We start from the raw sequence: 25,887 nt of genomic DNA, 5'->3' as shown, positions 1-25,887 counted from the left end.
GTTAATTTTCTTAATTCACTTTTCTTCTAACTCACTGCAAAATTAATCCAGTACAGCAAGTCTTTGACTTATATGGTTAATTCACTCTGAAGGTTTCTATACAAACTGAAAAACCCATAAGGTCAAATTGTGCTTAAACACCGAGTACACTCGAGTCTCTTTTTATGCAGATTTAAAGTCATGCGGTTCATGCCCACAAATACGAGACCTTTCGACATTTCTATGCATGTCAATAGAAGGAGAATCGATTCCGATAATAGGGTAATCCAGCGTTTCCCAAACTTTTCCTACAATGGAAACACTTCACAAATCCTGAAATTTTCATGGAACACGTTGGTTATTTTGTAATGTATTCATTAATAATTGATCATTAATTATTAATTAAATTTGGCTCAATGGAGAAAAAAAAAGCACCAAAGAAAAGATATTTCTTTGGAAATGAAAATTGCAATTTTAAATCGCTTAGCAAAAGGAGAGGGATCTACGGTGATTGGTAAACGTTTTAATTTAGGCGAATCTACTATAAGAGCAATTAAAAAGAATGAAGTAGCAATAAGAATATCTGTCATTTCTGGAACAAAACTAAGTGCCAAATTATCATCCTACTCAAGTGATGCTTTATTAGAAAACATGGAACGAGCGCTCGTAATTTGGATTGAAGAATTAACTCAAAGAATTCCTATAAGAGGTTATTTAATTAAACAAAAAGCTCTTTGGTTTTTATGAACAGATGAAGCAATTGGAGAAGTCTACTTCCGCTTCCCAAGCTGATAAAGAATTTTGGGCTAGCAAAGGATGGTAAACTGGGTTTTTAAAAAGGAATGCACTTCATAATGTGAAGATTACATGATGAGTCTTCGGACTCCTTGGAGGCACGATTAATAATAATAATAATTCAGGTGAGGTTGCAGCAGCAGATGAAGAAGCAGCCAAATATTTTCAAGAGAAGTTTGCCAAAATTATTGAAGATGATGCATATTGTCCTGATCAAGTGTTTAACGCTAATGAAACAGGATTGTTCCAGAATAAAATGCCTAGTCGAACTTACATCACAAAGTCTGAGGAAAAAGCAAGTGGGTTTAAAGCAAGCAAAGATCGAGTAACATTGTTACTTTGTAGCAATGCATCAGGAGATCGAATGTTGAAACCCCTCCTAGTAAACAGATTTCTAAGACCACGTGCTCTAAAAGGCAAAGATCTAAAACAGCTGCCTGTACATTGGATGGCTAATACAAAGACCTGGGTAACAACTGCTGTATTTACTGAATGGTTCAATAATTGCTTTGTACCAGAAGTGGAAACATGTGTGAAGCAAAAATCTCTTGATTTTAAAGTTTTATTAATTGTTGACAATGCACCAAGTCATCCGCATTTAGAACATCCAAATGTGCAGGTAATATTTTTTCCACCCAATACAATAAGCATTATTCAGCCATTAGATCAAAGCATAATTCCTACTTTTAAAAAATATTACGTTAAGCACACTTTTCAATTTATATTGAATAAACTAGAAAATGAATCATTAACAGTAAATGATTTGGAAAAAAAAGTTTCTATTTTGGACTGCTTAAATCAGGTTGCATCTGCTATCGCGGAAATAAGACCACAAATTTTAAATGCTTGCTGGAAAGCAGCTTGGCATGGATGTATTGCAAACAACGCAACCATGCAAACATCTACATTATCAGATGAAATCATTACATTGGCACATGAAATTGGTGGAGAAGGTTTTGATAAATTTAGCCAGAACGATGTAGATGAATTGCTTGTGGATAATGCCTTAAGTGACGATGATATTATTGGATATCGATTAACTTTAGATATCATCGAAGATCCAGAAAACAATAGTGAAGCGGAAGAAAAACCTGTTCCCCTCACTGCAAATATAATTCGAGAAGGTCTTGAACTGTGCAATAAATTGAAAAATCATTTTCTTGTTAATGACACAAATTCTGAATGAGACTTTAAATTCCAACGTGAGTTGAAGAACTGTATGTCTGGATATTGCGAGCAGTATAAAAAATTAGTGAAATCATCATCGCAAAGTTCAATCACTGATTACATTATCAGAAGAAAAAAATCAGCACAGAACAAGGGTGAAGCTAATTCTGTTTGTGAAGAACCATTGCCTTTATCATACAGAGCTGATGTGCTGACTATCTCTTCTGGTGATGAAAGTGATTTTGCACCAGTTCGCAAACGTTGCCGAATATTGTCTAATAGCGATGATAATTCTGATGACAAAATGTTAAAAAAAAATGTTACTTTTCAATAAAATTAAATGAATAAAGCTTTAAAACAAACTTGGGCATTCTTATTTTCGTGAATTTTCATAAACTTTTTAATGCGATTTTAGGTTTATTTTAATTCATTACTTCGGTTTTATGTGGTTTTAGAAAATTATGGAACATATCCCTGGTTTTTCAATGTAAGTTTAGGCCTTTTTTGTGCGATTTTCTGTGGAACCTATCTGCTGCATAAAAAGAGACTCGACTGTATTTTTGATACTATATATGTAGGTATATACAATTGTTTCGAAGAATACTAAAGACAAAATGGGGTTCTGTTTGAGAAAATAAAAATATATTTAGTGATACCCAATACATAAACATAATATGTTCACTGACTCTGCAGCAGTACTAATGTCTGTACTAATTTAATTAATTTGTTTAATTCTCTACATAAACCGGTTTACAGCATGCAACAGCATCATGCTATTTGCATACTATAAACTTAACAGTGCCATGCACGGGCAAGCAATTAAGGAGAAAGAAGTAGTTTGTTGAAAAGTTTCTTGAAAAACTGAGGATTGTAGCCAGCAGGAAAAACGGTATGGAGAAGGCTGATTCAAAGACCACAGGTCAGTATAATAAACGAGGAGGAGGAGGATGAAACATTGGTTGGATATATTTGGATTTAGAACATATAGTGATGCTGACCAATGATTGCTCTAGTTTTTACATTAGAAGAAAGTAGCAGTTCAGGAGAGCAAATGCTTGTGAAATACCTACAGCACATAAGGAAAAATCACTGAAAGGAGTCTCAGCTATTAGGCATATGACCCTCTTTTGTATATAGCTAAGAATTTTTAGGGAGGTTTTGGATGCACAATCCAAACCAAAATGTGAGAACAATATTTTAAAAATGGTTGAATGTGATAATTATAAAATGTTAGAGAAATAGTAGAAGTAGGCCAAGAAGTTAAAAAAAAAAAAAAAAAAAAAAAAAAAAGGTTTTTACAGGGTGAGAAGGATAATGATGCAATATGTTTATACCAGGATTAGCTGAATGTAAAAATCAGCCAAAGAACAAAAACTGACCTTGAAAGGATATCTAAACATTATTAAAAGCAAGAAGAAGTGCAGTAGGATCTTTCCTCATAAGAGGGAATGCAATTGGATCTTTTTTTGTGAGTAATAAAACAGAAATGTGTTTCAATGGCACCAAAATTTTCTAACTTGTCTTCACCCCACTTGAAAATGGTTAGGAGATCAGTGCAATGAAACAATGATCTTTCATGTGGAAGATCTTTAACTATTTGAACTTCTTAACAAATTACACACATTCTGGAATGAAGAAGAGTAACAGATAGTACTGTCACGAACAAAACCATGAACAGGATTTGAAGCCAGAGAGGGAGAGAGAAAAAGAGATAGAGAGGATCAATGATATATAGGAGGAAGAGTGCACGGAATTACAGAACGATGGAATACTCCAGCACTGACAATGATCTCGGATCACAGGAAGATGGCAGCCCAATTACAGAGCAGTAGGGAGATTTATAAGATGTAGTTTTTTTAGGAGGCCTTGATGTCAGACATTATCAAATGTCTTTGGGAAATCAAGAGCAACCAGATAAGTTTCTCCAAATCTTTCTCATGGCCTGTGTCCAAAGATGGCTAAAGTTAGCAAAGAGGTCTGCTATAGACCAAGAACAGCAGAATACACACTGGTGATCACTAATTGCTTGATGAGTCTCCAGGTAATGAAGAAGCTGACTTTACAGAGGTAAGCTTATTGCATTTCGTCGTTATAAAGTGTTTTTCTCTATCACATGATACAAAAGATTGGTTGGCTGATTTATGGTATGTTGGCACAAGAATGGCAAAGGTCATACTGCACATTTCAAAAGTTACAGCAGCATATAAAGTATTAATAAACAGTTATAATAATATGTTATGTTAAAAAAATTAATTTAAACAATGTAGTATCTATATATGAGCACAAATGTGATTCTATAAATTAATTTTGTTAAAGAATGAAGTTAAAAACTTCATGCTTTTATCTGAGTCTGATAAGATATGGCTCAGCCAGATAAGAATAAAATTTCATTCCTTTCTCATTTGAAGTGTTGGCCCTTGAAGCAGAATATTACAAATAGTGAGATGCACATTGCATTATTTGCCCATAGGTGTAAATAAGAATGTGTAAGATGACAGTGACCTATGTGGAACATAGCAAGAACAACTTGTTCTCTTCTGCTTCTACATTGACTAGATTGCCAAAGTTTAATTTCAGACTTAATCTCATGCAAATGGTTCATTAGTGCTTCTAACAATGATGGTCGCTACTAGGTAATTCACTGAGCTTATAAACTGTCAAATTTATAAGGACAGAGTGCACATGTGCCATGGAGAAATGCTGTCATGTTTGATAGAGATACTGTCAACATTCATGCCAACAGTTCTCATAATCTCCTTAACATGCATACTAAAGGATGTACTGTAGAACTGACCTGTGTGATGTTGAGCTTCCAAAGTAGAGAAAAGATACTAGTCCATGTAGTGATAAAGCAAGTTCATCTGTTTTAACAAAAAGACTGGAAATAAGAAAGGCATATGTAGATTGCTACTGGTGCCTTTCTTATTTCCAGTCTTTTTGTTGAAGCAGATGAACTGGCTTTATCACTACATGGACTAGTATCTTTTCCTCTTTTTAGGAGCTCAACATCCCACAGGTCAGTTCTACGGTACATCCTTTAGTATGTATGATTGGATGCAATCCAATCATTACAGGCTACTCTGCCTTGCAGAACCATAGCCCTGAGGTCAATAATCCAGGCTCTGAACATATACACACAGAATAAAGACAAAACAATGAAGATCGATCTGCACCTCATTCAGAAGAGAATAGAGTGCAAAGGAAATTCAATGCTCTCCTGCATTGAATTTTCCCTTAGTTGACAAATGTGTGCAAGGTATGTAAGTTTTCTGTCAAAGATAAGTCCCAAGAACTTGGCTTCTATTGCTACTTGAATAAGTTTTTCCCATTCTTAACTCAGGATCTGGGTGAAGAGTGTGTTTTTGACAGAAGTTTACACAGACACTTTTATGATCTTCTAATGACATATAAGTATCCTGGTGTTTATAAAATCTACTGTTATTGTGGTACAGCTAATGTAGATCTGACTGGGAAGTGTTACCAAATTTGGGAAGTTGAACACTATAGCAACTTGCCCATGAATGAAGGGATAAAACAGGTAATATTGTTTGTGTCTTCACAGAAAAATGATAAAATGGTTGGATCTGCAGGTTTGATGCTTTGTCATGAAAATAATTTCTGTCACATCTCTTCAAGGAGTTTTGGGAATTTGTTTCCTTTGATGACAGCCTGGAAAGGAACTAGGACAGTCTCAGTTTTGCATGACATTTGAAAGGCACTCACATGATTTTTCATTCAATGTACTTGTTTTCAACATCTTGTTACAGGGCCTGTCCTCATAATATATTACTTCAAAATGCAAATACAGTTCTTAACATCTCTTGTTCAGTGAACTTGGTTCTTGGACTTCAGCTATTTGTATATTTTGTGTATATTTCAGTACTTGCACATGCAAATCCTTATGTAGTATTTATATGTGCTCCAGTATATTTTAAACAAGACTCATAAGAATGTAGTCTAGTTTAAAATGGCACAGCACTGTGCCCATACTGCATATTCTATGCTTATAGAGCTTTGTGAAATGAGCACTTATTATTTGAACAATCGTATGTGTTTCTAACAAGTGTACCCTCTGAACTCAGTAAAGTTACCTGTCAACACTCTTTCTTTTACTTGCAGGATAATGACAGAATTCTTTTGGGTTGCCTTTTAGGCCTGCATAGCCAATTTCTTTTCATACTCTAATTTTGCTTTCTACACGATACTGGTAACTTTTCTGGCCTGCACTTCACATATATCACGATGCCTCTCACTGATTCTTATGATTTCCTTTTGCATCTTCTCATGGATCTCTTGCTTAATAATATTGCACATCCATTTCACTCACCCTGTTTATTCTTTGAACTCTAAGGAAAAATGCATATATTGCCTCATTTAAACCTTTTCAAAGCTTCCCATACATATTTTCCCCATTCAGTAATTGATACAATAGGCCCAAATTAGTATTCTCCTGATGTGTCATAATATCCAGCTTTGTTGTACTGCATGTAACCTGTCCTAATCGGAACACCCATATAGTTAGCTACTTCCCAGACAGTATGATAGCTGTCATCAACTGGTGGCAAAACAGTCACATCCTTTACTGAGACCCATTTTGGCACAGTGATCAAATGAACTCTTTGACTTCTATTTCCTTCTTTGACATGCTGCTTGAGAAGGCTGTCCAACTCAATAAATGCTTTATTCTTATAAGTTTTCCCTGCTACCCAATCAATGTTCGAATAATTTAAGTCATCCATAATGCTTACTTGTTTAATACTCTTCAGGGTAGTTTGGTGTTGCATTTAATTGTCCCCCCAGATGCAGAACCATAAGGTCTGCAGCAACATCACACCATGTATTTCAATGATTGACCACCACTTTATACAACATAATCTCAAACTCTGCCAGATGAAACATTATTAGTACTGCTTTCACAAGTTTCAACTCTAACTGGCTTCAAATCACCTGATATCATTAGTAATAATTCCTATCCAAGTTGTTCATTCTTGTCTGGCATCTATCCAACAATATGGAAGTCTAGCCTGTGTCTCCTGTTCCTATTCTCAATATTCTCAAAAGTAATGACAAAGTTCAATACTGGCATACTCTAAACTACATGGAGATCCACCAGCTAATTATTGTTACAAAATATTGATTCTGCCCCTCTCATTCCACAGCAAACCTCCTCACTAAACTTACCCAACCTCAGGACACAGGATGTGGAGAAGTTTGGAGAAATTCACTTGAGCACTCTCAATATTTCCATTTAATTTTTTAATAATATTTGCATTTAATCATATCTGGCAGAGACTTTCTTACCATTCATCTCATAATCTCTCTCTCACTCCTGCCATTTGTGATTGCAGATTTTGAGCTTCCTCTGTGGTTATTCATATGTCATGTTGAATAGCTTACTCGCATCAGATTTCTTTATGTTCTTTGGATCATTCTTCCTATACCCCACCCCCCTCCCAATGAATACAATCTCAAGCTTTCTAAGAGAAACATATTATCTAATTCCTTCTCACTTGTGCTTTAGGTTTTGTACCCTCTCACAAACAGGCTAGATATATGTATGAAACTAGCTGTCATTTAACACACAAGACGCCATAGAAAGTAATAAAATGTCAATTGTCTTGTGTAATCTAGTATCATTCCTCTGACTATCACCTTGCAATTAATGGAGGCTTGAACTTGTAGAAGGTGTTCATAGCAATATAATTAATGCTATTAACAACATCCAAACAATAAAAAGTTAAGATTTTAGAGAGACTCTGTTTTCTTCTTTCTTCCCAAGCTTTCACCCTAACAATGCAACAGTGGAAAAACCTGTCATTGGAGATAAGACATTCTATTTCAATCTTCAGTTTTATAAAGCTCTTAGAGAATGGTCCTGGTGCATTAGAGGGGATTGGTTTGTAGTCTTTCCAATTTAAGAAGATTGTTTTTATCCCAACTGTGCTACAAATGTTCCAGAAAATTCACCTGGAACACTGGGATTATCTAAATCAGCATTTCCCAGATTTTTCCTACGAAAGAACACTTCACAAATCCTGAAATTTTAACGGAACACCTTAGTTATTTTGTAATGTATTAATAATTAATTATGTAATAATCATAGAGTATTGGTACACTTATGTATATGATGTGACATGTTGACAAATATAAAATTACATTTAAATCAGTTATCAATCACTGGACTAATGAAATCTTGTAGCATATTGTAGTTTCCTCAGGCCAACATCATTAAATTAATTTGTGCTGATTTTTACTGACATATCCCATTCTGATCACCAAAAATTTATAATATTATTATAAGTACTTACAAGTGAATGATGACTTTTTCTCCTGTGTGCTGGTAGTTTACCTCTCCTTTTCTACATCCTGGAGATCGCTTTGTAGTCTGGAGGTGGATGAATTACTATTTGTTGCGTCACAAACCCATCAATAAGAGATTTCTTAACACCAAAAATAAACAAAGTCCCTTGGCTCTTATTCATATCAAAATTTAAATTTCTAGGCCTATTACTTTTAAAAAATCATTTCACCCTGGTTTCGAAACAAGCACTCACACACTACAATACGAACTTGCAAAGGAAGTATTCAGTACTACTAGATTTGAGAACCAGATACAGACTACCTTTATCTTCAATTTCATTGAAAAAAAATTTTCTTTATACTTCCTTGCTGATTGGTCACTAACATTTGCAACACAGATGTCATTTTGTTCGGTTTTGTAAACAGAAGATATGCCAACCATTGTTGTAGTCGGCTTGCAGGCAATTTTTATGACATTCATAAACAGTGCTATTCCCTTTCCCGAATGTTGAAAAATTTCGATGTGTTAAAATTAATGATTATTCATGAATACTTTCATGTTTAAAAATACACGGCTTGGTTGACATCACGGAACACAATTTGGGAAACCCTGATCTACATAATAATTACAAAATTAATCTATTTCTGAATGAGAAGATAAAGTGATTTGTCAAGTGCACGAATTTATGCATTCATTAAATACCTGCTATGACCCTTATGCTATTAGAGTACTCGAGGGCCATGGGGTCTTTTCATTTCTGGCCTTACAACTATGCCCTCTCTATAAACCTTACTGTAATTCTTCTATAATCTACTCTTTCCCCCTTCAATATACCCTATTCCTCCTATGGGTTTAAATTCGGAAGAAGGCTAGTTCAGAAGCCTTAAGGTAGCAGCCCTACCACTGAACTATTCCATCGTCAGGCTAGTCCCCTGACATGGAGAACATAATTCTATTAGTAAGCTGACAGAAAAAGATAATCGGATTGAATCTATAGGAAACGACCCTGGAATGGAAAAGGTAAAACAAAAATGGAAATGACAAAATATAATACACATAGCAAACTGGAATGCAAGAGGAATAGCATATAAAGAAATAGAATTAGACCAGTTATTAAATGAAAGAAATTTTAAAATAGCAGTAATAACTGAAACAAAAAAGAAATTAAAAGGAACCATGAGAACTGAAAATTTTAATGTGATATACAGCGGAGTTGACAGAGACCAAAGAGCACAAGCAGGAATCATGATTTGGATTCATAACTCCCTTTCAAAACAGTTAAAACAACATAAATTATGGAATGAAAGAATAACAGAAGCTAGCATAAAAATAGATAGAGGCTATTTAACAATAATTGGTTTATATGCCCCAGAAGAGGGAAGAGAACAAGATAATATTGATTTCTATAATCAGCTACAAAACATATATAACAAATAAATAAAAATGATTACATAATTTTAGCATGAGACTTAAATGCAAGAATTGGAAACACAAAAATTAATAATAATATAGGAATATATGAAGAACATACTCTAAACAGGAATGGCAAAAAATTGATTGACTTTGTAGTTTATAATAACCTAAAAATAATGAATACCTTCTATAAACATAAAGACATACATAAATATAATTGGGCAGCAAGAGGATGGAAATCAATATTAGATTACTTTATACTAAATGAAAAGACATCAAAATTTTCACTAGATGTTAGAGCTCACAGAGGATATGAAATAAGCAGTGACCACTTCCTTGTTAAAATGAAATTAAGATTACCACTTAAATGGCTACAAGTAACAAGAACAGAAAGAAAAATTGAAACATTTGTTTATAAAACTAGACCATTGAATGACACAAATGTACAATGGCTATATGAACACAGAATTAACCAACATCTAGACAAAAAAAAAAAAAAAAAAAAAAAAAAAAAAAAAAAAAAAAAAGGCTTAATATAAAAACAATACTAAATGCAGCAGCAAATGAAAGCTTAGGAAAGACGAAAAAATTCAATAAAAGGAAAAAACTGAAGATCTGGGATGATACAATGAGAGAAATAATCAAAAATAAAAAAGAAGCCTATCACAAATGGTTAAGCAGTAAAAGATTAGAAGATGAAACAGAATATAAAAGAATAAGAGCCATAGCTAAAAGAAGTCAGAAAAAGACAGAGAATCATGGAACAAATTTGTTTCTAATTTAGAACATGATTTATATAAAATAAGACCCAATGTATATAAAATTTTGAAACACTTAAATGCAGATACCAAAGAAAACATAAAATTAAACGCTGAATTGAAATTAGAAGAATTTCTAAATTACTACACAGAACTGTGGACAGACAAATATTTTAAAAAAGACAACTGGCAAACGATTAATGAAAATGAAAAGGAAATAACTAAAGAAGAATTAAAAATCAACCTGAAAGAAACAAGAAACGGAAAATCACCTGGAGAAGATAAGCTAGGTTCAGAACTATATAAATATGCAGGCACTAAATTCAAAGAAAGACTCTTATTATTTTTAAATAAAATTTATTCAACTTGTATTCCCCCCACCCCAATAGAATGGAAAAAAGCAATTGTGATTCCTATCTTTAAATAAGTTAATAGAGATAACCCTAAAAACTATAGAGGTATCAGTATACTAAATTCCTGTTACAAAATATTTAACAGAATCTTAAATAGCAAACTAATGAAATATTCTGAAAACTTTATTTTAGAAGTACAGAATGGATTTAGAAAAGGACGATTATGTAAAAACCAGCCTTTTGCCTAAAATGAATAATAGAAACAAGAAGAGAATACAATTCAGAAACACATATTGCATTTATTGACTTTGAAAAAGCATTTGACAAAGTTAAAAGAAACATATTATTTAACATATTAAAAGAAAGACAAATACCAAATAATATCCTAAAAGCTATCATAAGCATATATGAAAATAATTAAATACAAATAAGATAAAATCACGAGCTATCATATACGAGAGAGATAAACCAAGGGGCCCGACAGGGATGTCCCCCTCTCAGCAACTCTTTTTAATATCTACTTAAATGAAATAATAATAAAATGGAATAAAAATTTACATCAAGGAATTAAACTTTCTCCTACAGTAAACTTAAACACTCTCCTCTTTGCCGACGACCAAATAATAATTACAAATTCTGAAGATAAATTACAGAAAGCTATTTTAGATCTAAATGAGATATCCAAAGATTATGGTATGATAATATCAACACGGGGTGCTTAAGGGTCAAAGCTGTATAACTGAGAGGAGACCTCCACATAGCCTTTAAAGGAATGCGGAGAACCGACCAGGGCTTCTGACCTAATGTCCAATCCTCACCTTCTCGTGGTGCACCCTGTTGGGTATCTACTTTGATACTGAACGAACGAGGATGGGCTGGCAATTTGGGATTTAGCCGACCAAATTGTATTCTTATTGGTTAAATCAAAATAAAAAATGATGGTACAACATGACAAAATTTCATGCCGGCTGGGGCGTCGCCCGGTTAAACAAGGCCCCCGTTGTTTTCGCCAGGGAACCAGGGCGAACAGCGAAAAGTCAGCTACTGGAACAAATATGAAAACAAACCCCAACTCAACATCACCAGAGTTAAAGATCGGTACTATCAACGTAAGAAGCCTGAATGGCAAAGAAATGGAGCTCGCTGAGGAATTAGATAAGTACCAGATCGACATAATAGGGGTGACTGAAAGCAAAAAAAGACCAAAACTGGTGAGGTCTTTCTGAGCAATAAATACAAAATGTTATATTCAGGCAATGACAATAAAGGAAAAGAAGGAGTAGCCATAGTATTCAACACAAAATACGAGGCTAATCTTCTTGAATGGCAGTCAGTCTCAAGTAGAGTAATGTGGGCAAATATGAGAATGGGGAACTGGACAATGAGACTTATTTGTGCCTATGGTCCCACAGAAGGTTCTACTAAGGTAAAAGTAGAGGAATTTTTTGAGGCTTTAGAAAAAGCAACTGACACAATGAAAAAGGAAAAGTTGGTCCTTGTTGGGGATCTAAATAATAGAGTAGGAAATGATTGTGAGACATACAAAAATATTTTGGGAAAATTTGGAGAAAAGAGCAAAGCTAATAATAATGGCAAATATCTGTTGGATTTCTGCTCAGGACATGGACTGGTTATTACTAACACCATGTTCCAACATAAAAATGTGCACAAATTCACATGGAGAGAAGAGACTAGGAATAAGAAAAGTCTCATTGACTATGTTCTTGTTGATAGTGATGTTTTCTCCCTGGTGCAGGACACCAGAGTGTACAGAGGATTTGAAATTGGAAGTGATCACTATTTAGTCTTGAGCAGGATAAAATTGAATTTCATATTGAAAAGAATAACATGTAAGAAAGTTTTAAAGCGAATAAAAGTTGAGCAGCTCTCAGATGTGAACTGTAGACTAAAATACAGAAATATTATTGAAAAGAAAATGAAAGAGTTTGAGAACAGGAACCAAACCTTGGAGATTCAGTGGCAAACTCTGAAGGAAACATTGATTGATTCTGCCAGAGAGGCAAGTGGTGAGGTTGTGTGCAAGGATAAAAAAATCAGAACTCCCTGGTGGACACAGGAAGTTAAAGAGGCAGTGAAGGAAAAGAAGAAAGCATATCAAAAGTTCCTGGCAAACAAGTCAGCTTTTACTCTTACAGAATACAGAGACAAATGTAAGAAAGCTAAACAGTGTGTAAAACTGGCTAAACAAAAGTCATGGGAGGACTTTGGCAAGAATATAGAAAATAAATATCAAGAAGGTGGCAAAATATTCTGGAGGTTGTTGAAGAAGCTTAGGAATGGAGGAAAGTGTGCTGTAAAAGGAATTAGAGATGATAAAGGTGAAATGAAAACAGGAGAAAAAGATATCCTTGAAGTATGGAGTAATTACTTTGAAAAACTGCTAAATGAAACAAGCAGTGATGACAGCACAGTGGTAAAAAACACTGACCAGGCATGCAGTCAGGAATACATATCCATACTTGAAGTAGAAAAAGCCATCAAAGGCTTGAAATGTGGAAAGGCAGCAGGAGTAGATGATATTCGACCAGAAATGCTGAAGTATGGTGGTATAAGAGTCTTACAGTGGCTGCACTGCATATTTCAGAAAGCCTGGACAGAGGGACGAATTCCCGTTGATTGGAGTAATGCTCTCATAGTACCCATATATAAAAAGGGAAATAAGACTGAATGTGAGAATTACAGAGGTATTTCCCTACTGAGTGTTCCCGGCAAGATCTATGCAAGTATACTTGAGAAACGGTTGAGAAGAATTGTGGAAGAAAAGCTTGGTGAAGTACAAGCTGGATTCAGGCCAAATAGAGGCTGTCAAGATCAGATCTTCACTTTACGACAAATAGTCGAGAAAGCATGGGAATATAACAAAGATCTGTATTTAAGTTTTGTCGATTTGGAAAAGGCATATGACAAGGTGCCAAGAGAGAAGCTATTCAATACGCTGCAGTTATATGGTGTCAATGGGGCATTATATCAAGCAATACTTAGTCTTTATTTGAGTTGTGAGTCAGCAGTTAGAATTGAAGGAAGTTCAGGAAGATGGTTTAATGTTAAATCTGGTGTGAGACAAGGATGTACATTATCCCCTCTGTTATTCATTATCTATATGGATCACATTATGAAGGAATGTGGTATTAAACCTGATATCAAAATTGGAGATGTTAATGTCGGCTCTTTGCTTTATGCGGATGATGTTATACTTCTAAATAAATCCGCTACAAGTCTGCAAGATTCTCTGACTAAATTGAATAGCTGTTGTAATAGATATGGTATGAAGGTCAGCAATAAAAAGACAAAGACAATGAAAATAGGCAGAATCATTGAAAATGTCAACTGTGTTGTGAATGGAGAACCTGTGGAACAAGTAAAACATTTCAGCTACTTAGGCACAATTTTTACTGAAGATGGTAAACTAAATATAGAAATAGACAACAGAATCAGCAAAGCTGGTATCGTGGGAAGTCAATTGAATAAATTCATATGGAATAAGAGAGAAATTAGTCGGAACACTAAATTAGCTGTATACAAGACTGTGTTCAAACCAATTTTAACTTATGGATCTGAGAGCTGGGTCAGAAGTAAAACAATAGACCAAAGACTAGAGACCGCAGATATGAGAGTCCTGAGAAAGATTAGAGGCATGAACAGATGGCATCAATGGCAATATCATATTAAAAATGAGGATATTAGGAAAGAACTTGACATTGTCAGCATCCAGGAATGCATTAGCAGAGCTAATCTCAGATGGTATGGTCACTTAAATAGAATGGGAGAGGAAAGATTAGCAAAACAAGTGTTCTCTGCCAGGTTGGCAGGAAAACGACCCAGAGGAAGACCAAGATATAGGTGGATTGATACGGTACAAAGTGCCTTAGATGATAGAAATATAAGATCTGATAATGTTGGAGTCTTGACAAGTAACAGACTGATTTGGAGGAAAATTGTAGATAGGAAGTTAGTAATGATGTAATTTTTTCATGTAGTACTGTCATATCCTGCACACCCCTTGAGGGTACATGGCAGGAATTTGATGATGATGATGATGATAATATCAACACTATCTAAAAATCAAATCTAAAAATCAAAACTATGGCCTTTAAAGGACAAGATCCAGCAAGAACTAAAATAGTAATAGATAACAAGATCTTAGAACAGGTGAATTCATTTAACTACCTAAGATGCACGATCACATATGAAAATGAAAAAGATAAACGTAAAAATTGCAAAATATTTAAAAATAACAGGTGTAATTAACTCTATATTTAAACAAAACCAAGTTCAAAAACAAACCAGACTAAAAGTATACAATACATTAGCCCGACCAGTCTTAATGTATGGAAGCGAAATCTGGACAATAAAACAAAAAAACAAACAATGATTAATAACAGCAGAAATGAAGTTTATGAGAAAAACTGCAAGGTATACTCTATTTGATCACAAAAGAAACGAAGAAATTATGAAAGAATTAAACCAAGAACCAGTAATAGAAAAAATTAAAAAATGTAAACATAAATGGATGGAACATGTTCAAAGAATGAAAACAGAAAGATTACCAAAACCAGCCTTAAAATACAAGCCATTAGGGAAAAGAAAACCAGGACGTCCTCTTAAACGATTCAACAATGACTTCTAAGGCCGGAACAGGCCATGCTAGGCCTAAATCCTTGATATGCATGATGATTAAACACCTGCAGATTCCTCACTTAGCAACAATTCAAAATATGTCATTAAACGCTACTAACCATTCTCTCTGCATTTTGCTCAGTCCTACATATACTTTAACTTCTTTTTTGGGCGGAAGTTTTTTCTCCACATCAGACTTAAGACGTCTTAGTAGAAATGGCCTCAGGACCTGTTAAAACAAAAAGTTTTTTAAAAACAATCTTAACTAGAATAACAACTACAGAACCATATATGAAAGAATTTATTTCCAACATCATTCCTCCCTTAACACATTTGCATTTTCTATCCTTAATTTCTTCCTCCCCCAATGCTTTTTAAATATTAGATCAACATACATAAGCAAAACCTATAGCACTTCAGCGCTGTATATGGATACACCTGAAGGACAAAATTGTTATTATTTTACTATTTCAGTTGAAAGGATGGTTGGTGTCTTTGAGAGACAAGTATTAATTAAACAGAATAAGGGAAAAGCTGAAATGTAAGTAACTTTGAATTAATATCCTAATATTTGGCTGTAATGCTGGGATCATTACAACAAAGACCTAAAAGGAATTGAAGCATTCTTCAGAAGAATCCAAGGTACACTGGCCAATTGCAGTGAAAACATTTGAAGTCTAAAACATTGATGTAACTCAATCCACAATAAATAAAGCACTGCTAATTCTCAACTTATGAATATAATACGTTCTTGGAAATGTGTGCATGCTGTTAAATTTGTTTATGAACAGTTTATCATAAAAATACATAACCAAAAAAGAATTAAATTTATTCACATTTTTTTTTTAAAAAATTCTTCATTCATTTAGTTTGTAGCAGGCTAACTCTCTGTTAGCACCTTTGCAGCAAAGAAAAACCAATGTTAGTTTTTTTTTTCTTCCCCATTCTGATCCTGAATCCAAACTGTTAACCAGAATTCTGTATGTCTGACGACAGATAGAATAAGTTTATATTACTAGCATGGTAACAAATATTTTGTCTTTTAAATTAAAATTGCTACTTGGTATACTTCATATTAAAAAAACGACCACTTGAAGCAAGCATTCCACATTTTTGGAACACTTAATTATGTCATTTTAATTTCTACATTTTGTTCCTCCATAAATTGAGGAACAAAAGAAAAAATCGCGATAACTCGGTGGGGGATGTGAAAATCAGACACATTATGTAAAATGTGAGGCAGAGTCTAGTTATCATCATCATCATCATCAAATTCCTGACATGTAGCTTCAAGGGGTATACAGGATATGATAGTACTACATGAAAAATTTACATCATTACTAACTTCCTATCTACAATTTTCCTCCAAATCAGTCTGTTACTTGTCAAGACTCCAACATTATCAGATTTTATATATTTCTATTGTCTAATGCACTTTGTACCGTATCAATCCACCTATATCTTGGTCTTCCTCTGGGTTGTTTTCCTGCCAACCTGGCAGAGAACACTTGTTTTGCTAATCTTTCCTCACCCATTCTGTTTAAGTGACCATACCGCCTGAGATTAGCTCTGCTAACACTTTTGTATTTGCTAACAATGTCAAGTTCTTTCCTAATATTCTCGTTTTTAATATGATATTATTGCCATCTGTTCACGCCTCTAATCTTTCTCAGGACTCTCATATCTGTGGTCTCTAGTCTTTTGTCAAGTGTTTTACTTCTGACCAAGCTCTCAGATCCATAGGTTAAAACTGGTTTGAACACTGTCTTGTATGCAGCTAATTTAGTGTTCCGACTAATTTCTCTCTAATTCCATATGAATTTATTCAATTGACTGCCTACCATACCAGCTTTGTTGATTCTGTTGTCTATTTCCATATTTAATTTACCATCTTCAGTAAAAATCGTGCCTAAGTAGCTGAAATGTTTTACTTGTTCCACAGTTTCCCGGTTCACAACACAGTTGACATTTTCAACAATTCTACCTATTTTCATTGTCTTTGTCTTTTTAATGGTGACCTTCATACCATATCTCTTACAACAGTTATTCAATTTAGTCAGGAAATCTTACAAACTTGTAGCGGATTTATTTAGAAATATAACATCGTCCGCATAAAGCAAAGAGCTGACATTAACATCTACAATTCTGATATCATGTTTAATACCACTTTCCTTCATAATGTGATCCATATACATACTGAATAACAGAGGGAATAACATACATCCTTGTCTCACACCAGATTTAACATTAAACCATCTTCCTGTACTTCCTTCAATTCTAACTGCTGACTTACAACTCAAATCAAGACTAAGTGTTGCTTGATATCATGCCCAATTGGCACCATATAACTGTAGCGTATTGAATAGCTTCTCTCTTGGCACCTTGTCATATGCCTTTTCCAGATCGACAAAACTTAAATACAGATCATTGTTATATTCCCATGCTTTCTCAACTATTTGTCGTAAAGTGAAGATCTGATCCTGACAGCCTCTATTTGACCTGAATCTAGCTTGTTCTTCACGAAGCATTTCTTCCACAATTCTTCTCAACCGTTTCTCAAGTATACTTGCATAGATCTTGCCAGGAACACTCAGTAGGAAATACCTTTGTAATTACCACATTCAGTTTTATTTTCCTTTTTATATATGGGTACTATTAGAGCTCTACTCCAATCATCGGGAATTCGTCCTTCTGTCCAGGCTCTCTGAACAATGCAGTACAGCTACTTTAAGACTTTTATACCACCATACTTCAGCATTTCTGATCGAATATCATCTACTCCTGCTGCCATTCCACATTTCAAGCCTTCGATGACTTTTTCTACTTCAAGTATGAACATGTATTCCTGACTGTATGCCTGTTAATTGTTTTTTACCACTGTGCTATCACTGCTTGTTTCATTTAACAATTTTTTGAAGCAATTACTCCATACTTCAAGAATATCTTTTTCTCCTGTTTTCATGTCACCTTTATCATCTCTAACTCCTTTTACAGCACTCTTTCCTCCATTTCTAAGCTTCTTCAACAACCTTCAGAATATCTTACCACCTTCTTGATATTTATTTTGTATGTTCTTGCCAAAGTACTCACATGACTTTGTGTTCTGCACTACACAGTGTTTCGCTTTCTTACATTTGCTCCGTATTCTCTAAGAGCAAAAGCTGACTTATTTGCCAGGAACTTTTGATATGCTTTCTTCTTTTCCTTCACTGCCTCTTTAACTTCCTGTGTCCACCATGGAGTTCTGATTTTTCTATCCTTGCAGACAACCTCACCACATGCCTCTCTGGATGAATCATTAAGGGTTTTCTTCAAGGCTTGCCACTGAATCTCCAAGGTTTGGTTCCTGTTCTCAAACTCTTTCATTTTTTCTTCAATAATTTTTGTGTATTTTAGTCTACAGTCCACATCTGAGAGCTGCTCAACTTCAATTCCCTTTAAAACTTTCTTACATGTTATTCTATTCAATATGAAATTCAATTTTATCTTGCTCAAGACTAAATAGTGATCGCTTCCAATTTCAAATCCTCTGTACACTCTGGTGTCCTGCACCAGGGAGAAAACATCATTATCAACAATAGCATAGTCAGTGAGACTTTTCTTATTCCTAGCCTCTTCTCTACATGTGAATTTGTACACATTTTTATGTTGGAACATGGTGTTAGTAATAACCAGTCCATGTCCTGAGCAGAAATCCAACAGGTATTTGCCATTATTATTAGCTTTGCTCTTTTCTCCAAATATTTTTGTATGTCTGACAATCATTCCCTATTCTGCTATTTAAATCCCCAACAAGGACCAACTATTTTTTTTTATTGTGTCAGTTGCTTTTTCTAAAGCATCAAAAAATTCCTCCACTTCTACCTTAGTAGAACCTTCTATGGGACCATAGGCACAAATAAGTCTCATTGTCCAGTTCCCCATTCTCATATTTGCCCACATCACTCTACTTGAGATTGCCTGCCATTTAAGAAAATTAGCCTCATATTTGGTGTTGAATACTATGGCTACTCCTTCTTTTCCTTGATTGTCATTGCCTGAATATAACGTTTGTTATTTATTGCTCAGAGAAACCTCACCAGTTTTTGTCTTTTTTGTTTCAGTCACCCCTATTATGTCGATCTGGTACTTATCTAATTCTTCAGCTAGCTCCATTTCTTTGCCATTCAGGGTTCTTATGTTGATAGTACCAATCTTTAACTGTGGTGATGTTGAGTTGAGGTGTTTTTTCAGATTTGATTTGTTCAACCTTTGGTTAACCAGGCGACGCCCCAGCCAGCATGAAATTTTGTCATGTTGTACCATCATTTTCTATATTGGTTTAAGCCAATAAGGATACAATTTGGTCGGCTATATCCCAAATTGCCAGCCTATTCTCGTTCATTCAGTATCCAGGTAGATATCCAACAGGGTGCACCATGAGAAGGTGAGGATTGGACATTAGGTTAGAAACCCTGGTCGGTTCTCTGCATTCCTTGAAAGGCTATGTGGAGGTCTCCTCGCAGAGTCTATTTATCTTATAAAAATAAATGGCCCTGTTATCGGTATATGCAAATGAGCCACAGCATAGAACTGAGCATATTTGGACTGATTTTCCATTTTGTGTCGAGTAAGAACAAGACACAATTTCATGATAGCAAAATTCTTGGACACGATTACAAGACATCCTTTAAGTGATGAATTCAAATGGGATGCCATCGTAAGACTAGATGCCGACCAAAGTAAGGCAAAGGTAGCTAGATGTTTGCGAGTTATGTGGTTCGCACTGTGGAACCAATTCCAACAGTCACATACAGCATCCAGGAGATACTGAAAAGGAAGGCCACAGACTACAACTTCAGTGGGCAATCGATATCTTTTATCATTTATCTGCTCACATAAACAGAAGAACTACTGCAAATCAGCTACAATCTGACAATGTGCTGGCTAGTAACGTAAATATCTGCTTCCACTGTACACAGAAGGATTCAAGAAGGTAGTTTGTATGCCAGGCAAATGATAGTCTGCACGCCATGGTGTTGTGTGCCCATTTAGATTGGGTGTGCTGTTGCATGGCTTATGCAACCAGTGCTACAGAATTCATGTCAATTTGACTGTATAATTGCATTTTTATTGATGTAAGAAAGTTTCATGATAATTAATACTTAAGGAATTAACAGTGTACACTAGAAATATAAATTAAATCAACTTTAATATATACTTTCCAATATTTTGGCAACGTCATGTTGCCATTGTCGTGACGACTCCTTTTCTGTCGTGTTCTAAATCTATCTAGTTTCAAGTCACTTTTATGAATAATACAACTAATTACGAAATGATCACCGATCCAAAAGTAGGGAAATTTATATTTATACTGCGCCACCCTATTCTTAGATTAGTCTATATAAATAGTAGGATCAGTTCTAAATTAAGTTAACAGTCATCTCATTAGGCCAAATCATTTATTATCATTTTTACTTGGGGTTCCCGCAAGATTCGAATGTTTATGAACGGTGCAATAATAAGGAATTCAGGCAAACACAATATTTAGATCAACAAAATAAAACATTTAATATATGATATGGTTAACAAAATACAAGAACTCTATTTTAAAATGGAACTATACAATTAACTTAACACTTCTTCTTAGGTCACTGATGCTAATTCAATGTTCTAACTTTAATATACTATTCACAGTTCCAAAAACACAAATCTTATCTCAAGTTAATATAACAATTTCACATTTTATTCAGTCTTCACAAATCTTTCAGCTCAATGTTTATATTCACAGCAGGCAATAAACTACGTAAGCTATATTCCAAGCAAATATATTCCCGGACCTTGAGCATCGGAGATATATTACAGTTAATGCTAGAATAGAGAAACTTATACAACTACTCTTACCAGACAAATTCTTCAATACATCAAATTATTGAGAGAGCACTTATGAATTAACTTAATTAACATTAGCGGAACACACATAACAAATATTCTCCATAGTTTAAACTGTATTACTGTAAGTCGCACTTCACTATTCCAAACAACAGTAATTAGGTACTAATATCTTTTCCTGTTCACTTTTCTCCAAGTAACCAATATAACCTTTTCCTAGGGCAACATAGAATTTAATCGTAATCCAGATTAACTGGAACTAATCAGAATTTTCACATTGACTGTCCAGTTTCCTTTTATCTGATTACGGCATCAACCTTTCTTCATAACAACAGCAGTTTTCGCTTATAACATTAAACTTTATGTTTCACTACTTATAGGTTCACTTCCGAACACTATACTCATAAATCTCTGCCCTGAGGATTATATAATCTTGGTTCCGCAAAACTCTCTCCACACTCCTTAATAATAATTCTTCTCTATATTTGTCTTTATTATATATGACCTTCACTCTTCTCTATCTATCTATCTATCTGACCTTCACTCCCACCTTACGTTCGAACGCCACGCTCTACTCCACTCGTGGTTGTTTACGCGTGCGTCTCCATGACAACAGACTGCACGTAAACATTTCGCTAATGTAATGTATGGTCTATTATTATTCATGAGTGATTACATAACATTAAATATTTCACAAATAAAAACAACAGAATATTTAAGCTACTTCTTTAACCTTTTGATTACGTATACAGTTAAATATAAATTAACACTTTACGTTACACCACATATATTTAGTTATACAAAATTCTAAACATATTATTATTTTATAAACTAATAATAGGTCAAGTTTTGAATAAATATTTAATTAGTAATTCTTAATTAAAGAATAATAAACAATTTTATATAAACCGTGATTAATATTTAATAAGCCATGTTAAATGTGAATGAAAAATAATAAATTACATAACATAGCTTCATTCACAATTTAACACCATCTTCATGGGAATTTAAGATAAAGACATGTGCACGCAAGCACTACATAACAGCAAAAGAGAAACGAAGCGAGGAAGCTAACGGGAGCAAATTAACACTACATGCGGTTCCCTAGTCGATGTAAACAGAGCTATTTTAGCGCTAGAGAAAGAGCTTTCAAATACGCTAAATCACGAACTTTGGTCAATTTTCACTTCCAAACCACGTGCACTGCAGCAAATAAAGAATTCGAAAGAATACGGAGTCGACATATCAACAAGTTTGATAAATTAAAAAAGAACGTGACGTCCAAACCAACACTGTAGTTAATCTTTCTTCAGTTATCTTGAAGCCTGAAGCACTCAACACTCTGTCACGTGGTTACAACTTCGCCATTGCTCCTAGGAAATTACCGGCCGAGGAATTGATGATCCAGATTGAACGTGGGATTCACCACCTTCCAAACCACATCACCAACGATATTAGATTGGATGTAGCTTGTGTTCTCACAAAAGCAAAACCATCAAAAACCAACATATCCATTAGTGAATACAAGTCTCTACAGGAAATGAAGAAAAACAAAGAAATAGTTATCACCAAAGCAGATAAGGGGAACACCACTGTGGTACTCAATCACACTGACTACACAGGTAAGCTTAAGGCTTTATTATTAGATCAAGCTACTTACCTCCCCACTGAATACAATCCCACCAACTCACAAATTAGTAAACTCCATAGGCTCCTTATGAAGGTCACTTCTTGGCCTGTGGAGATTACTAACAAACTAAAACCATATAACTCTAGACACCCCCCCCCCCCGTATATATGGGCTCGCAAAAATACATAAAGAAATTGTGCTATTACGTCCAATAGTGGATGGCATTGATTCCCCCACTTACAAACTAGCTAAATATTTAGCCAAAGCACTCTCACACTATACTGGCAACACACCGTTACACATTAAAAACTCAGCCCACTTCAAAGCCAGTACAGAAAACCTTACACTCCAACATAATGACATAATGGTCAGTTTTGATGTCTCCTCCTTATTCAAAAATGTCCCCTCAAAGAAACCTTAGAGCTAATCCAAGCTAAATTTCCTTCCGATATCTCAGCCCTATTTCAGTTTACAATGAACTCAGGCTATTTCGTTTGGCAGGAAAAATTCTACAAAAACAGATAGAGGGGACAGCCATGGGTTCACCACTTTCCTCACCCTTGGCCAACTTCTTTATGGAGACGTTTGAAGAGAAATCCTTAAACTCTGCCCCACAAAAACCTACCATATGGCTTCGTTACGTTGATGATGTGTTCGCTATTTGGCCATATGGCCCGGATACACTCCTCTCCTTCTTAACATGCTTAAACAACCAACACCCTAGAATCAATTTCACCCTGGAAAAAGAGAAAAACAATAGCCTCCCTTTCCTAGACAAACTAGTCACCCGCCAACCTGATGGTACCTTGGTTTTCTCAGTTTATAGAAATCCCACCCATACAGGCAGATACATTCACCCCCCCCCCCTCCCCTACAACAATATGGAGTTATTAAGACACTATTCAACAGGGCTAAACTAATTTGTTCAAATGACCAAGCCCTAACCACTGAACTAGATCACATCCTTAACACTTTCTCAGCAATGGCTCCCCCCCCCTCAAAAAATACTAAAACTAGTTATCCACAACCCACCTCCCCCTCTTTTCACAAAAAAGATTACTCTAAATCCACCATCATTCCCTAAATCCGAGGCACCTCAGAAAAAATCAACAAAATCCTAAAAAAACATGACTTGACCTCTTGTTACAGACCACATAGAAAATTGGCATCCTTTATCCACTCCACTAAAGACCAACCACTTCCCCTAGACCTACCTGGTGTATACCAGGTCCCTTGCAGCTGTAAATTGTCCTACTTTGGCCAAACAGGCAGGACAGCAAATATCAGAATCTCGCAAGGACTACATCCGATTTCGCCAGTACAGCCACTCTGGGCTTGCAGACCATGCTCTGGATACTCGCCACAGAATAAGGTGGAAGAAAGCCACAGTAATATACTGCAGTAAGTTCAAATATGAAAGACTATTCATGGAATCGGCCTCAGCCCTTAGGAACATGCCAAACCTCAACAAATTTGGATGCATGCAACTGCCCCAAATTTGGGAAACATACATCAGAAGAACTTCAGCCGAAAGGCCAAGAATACCTGATATAGCCCGCTGGGGGGAGGGCACCATCATGACTTTAGGAAAACGGTAGCTTCCTCGCTTTGTTTCTCATTGGCTGTTATGTAGTAGTTGCGTGCACATGTCTTTATCTTAAGTTCTCATGAAGATGGCAACGTGACGTTGCCAAAATATTGGAAAGCATATATTAAAGTTGATTTAATTTATATTTCTAGTGTATGCTGTCAATTCCTTAAGTATTAATTATGTTAAACACGTTCAATGCCAATCATGCGATATCGCGAGATGCGAGTTCTCACCAAACGGCCGATCACGCGTTATCGAGTGGAAGTCGCTATCAAACAAAAAAAATATTGCCACCACACGAAATTCCAATTTTCAGCTTGGCAATGAACATGTTAACCAGCGTATAAGCCTTTCTACAGGAATAAGAAAGTTTTAAGAGTGCATAGCACATCAGAGCTCATCTTAATTGGTCTCCAATGCAATTAATTGTAGGATAACTTTGAATACTTTAATTTAGCAAGTAATATAATTTTAAATATGGAAATCATAAAGGTCAAATGAACAATAGCTATGTTGCATGCACACCATTTATGTGAGAAGCACAAAGGGTTTATGCTTCGTTGTGAGATTAGATGATCATTGGCAAATACTAGAGTGAGACATGGATAATTTGAATTTTGATGATTTTTAAATACAATACGCACAGAAATCTGAAAAAAGTAATCACTTGGGAAATTATTATTGTGTTTAATTTTAGGAATCACGTGAAGTCAGGAAACAATTAGTGGAATCTTCAACAGTAAAATTGGTGATATTGCTATTCCATAGGTGTGCACCACACACCTAGCACACCCTGAATATATGCCCCTACTGCACACCTATCCTCGCACCCTAGGAGAGTTTGTTTGAAATGAACCAGGCTACATGTCAACTGGAACTAAGACCAATAGGAGATGGTATTGTTTACAGATAAGTTCTAATTTCCTCTATAAAAGAGGAGGTAATGTGATAGTTTGGGAAGGCATGTCGTTAGGTGAATGCAATAACCTGTACGTGCTTCCTAGTGGAACCATGAATGCTGCAACTTATAGATGAGATCCAGAACCACATCTATAAGATGAGGAGAGACATTTAAAACTATAATGTTTATCTTCATCAAGCAAAGCTTGTGGACCAATATCTTCAACAAGAGACTATTTTCCATAGGAACTATCAAGCCTCAATGGATAGTTCCTCCATCCTATGGAGGATGCCTGGGATGCTCTAAGTAAACATTATAGTCTTGCTGCTCCCCCCCCCCACCAAAAAAAACCTTCAAGCATTTAAGAGCGGTTTGCAGGAGAGGAGTAATGCTTGTTACAGCCAACTGATCTCCTGGACACCTTTATAAACAGTATGAAACATCGTTATGAGAACAACATTGCTTTGAAAGGTCATCACATTTTTTATTG

At 35.1% G+C, this 25,887-nt stretch overlaps 1 protein-coding gene across 1 annotated transcript in view; it reads right to left on the bottom strand.

Moving 5' to 3' along the window:
- The window catches only part of Iswi (nucleosome-remodeling ATPase imitation SWI), a 365,763-nt gene that overhangs the window by 196,872 nt on the left and 143,004 nt on the right, over nt 1-25,887 (bottom strand). The window contains exon 10 of the mRNA XM_090392651.1: nt 15,524-15,633. Coding sequence (XP_090248777.1) covers nt 15,524-15,633 — 110 coding nt within the window. The remainder of the gene's footprint in view (nt 1-15,523; nt 15,634-25,887) is intronic.

This window comes from Typopeltis vanoorti, chromosome 5 (genome assembly GCF_054136105.1).
Source record: "Typopeltis vanoorti isolate ZY-2024b chromosome 5, IOZ_Tvanoo_1.0, whole genome shotgun sequence".
NCBI lineage: Eukaryota > Metazoa > Arthropoda > Arachnida > Uropygi > Thelyphonidae > Typopeltis > Typopeltis vanoorti.
This window is presented reverse-complemented; position numbering and strand designations above follow the sequence as displayed.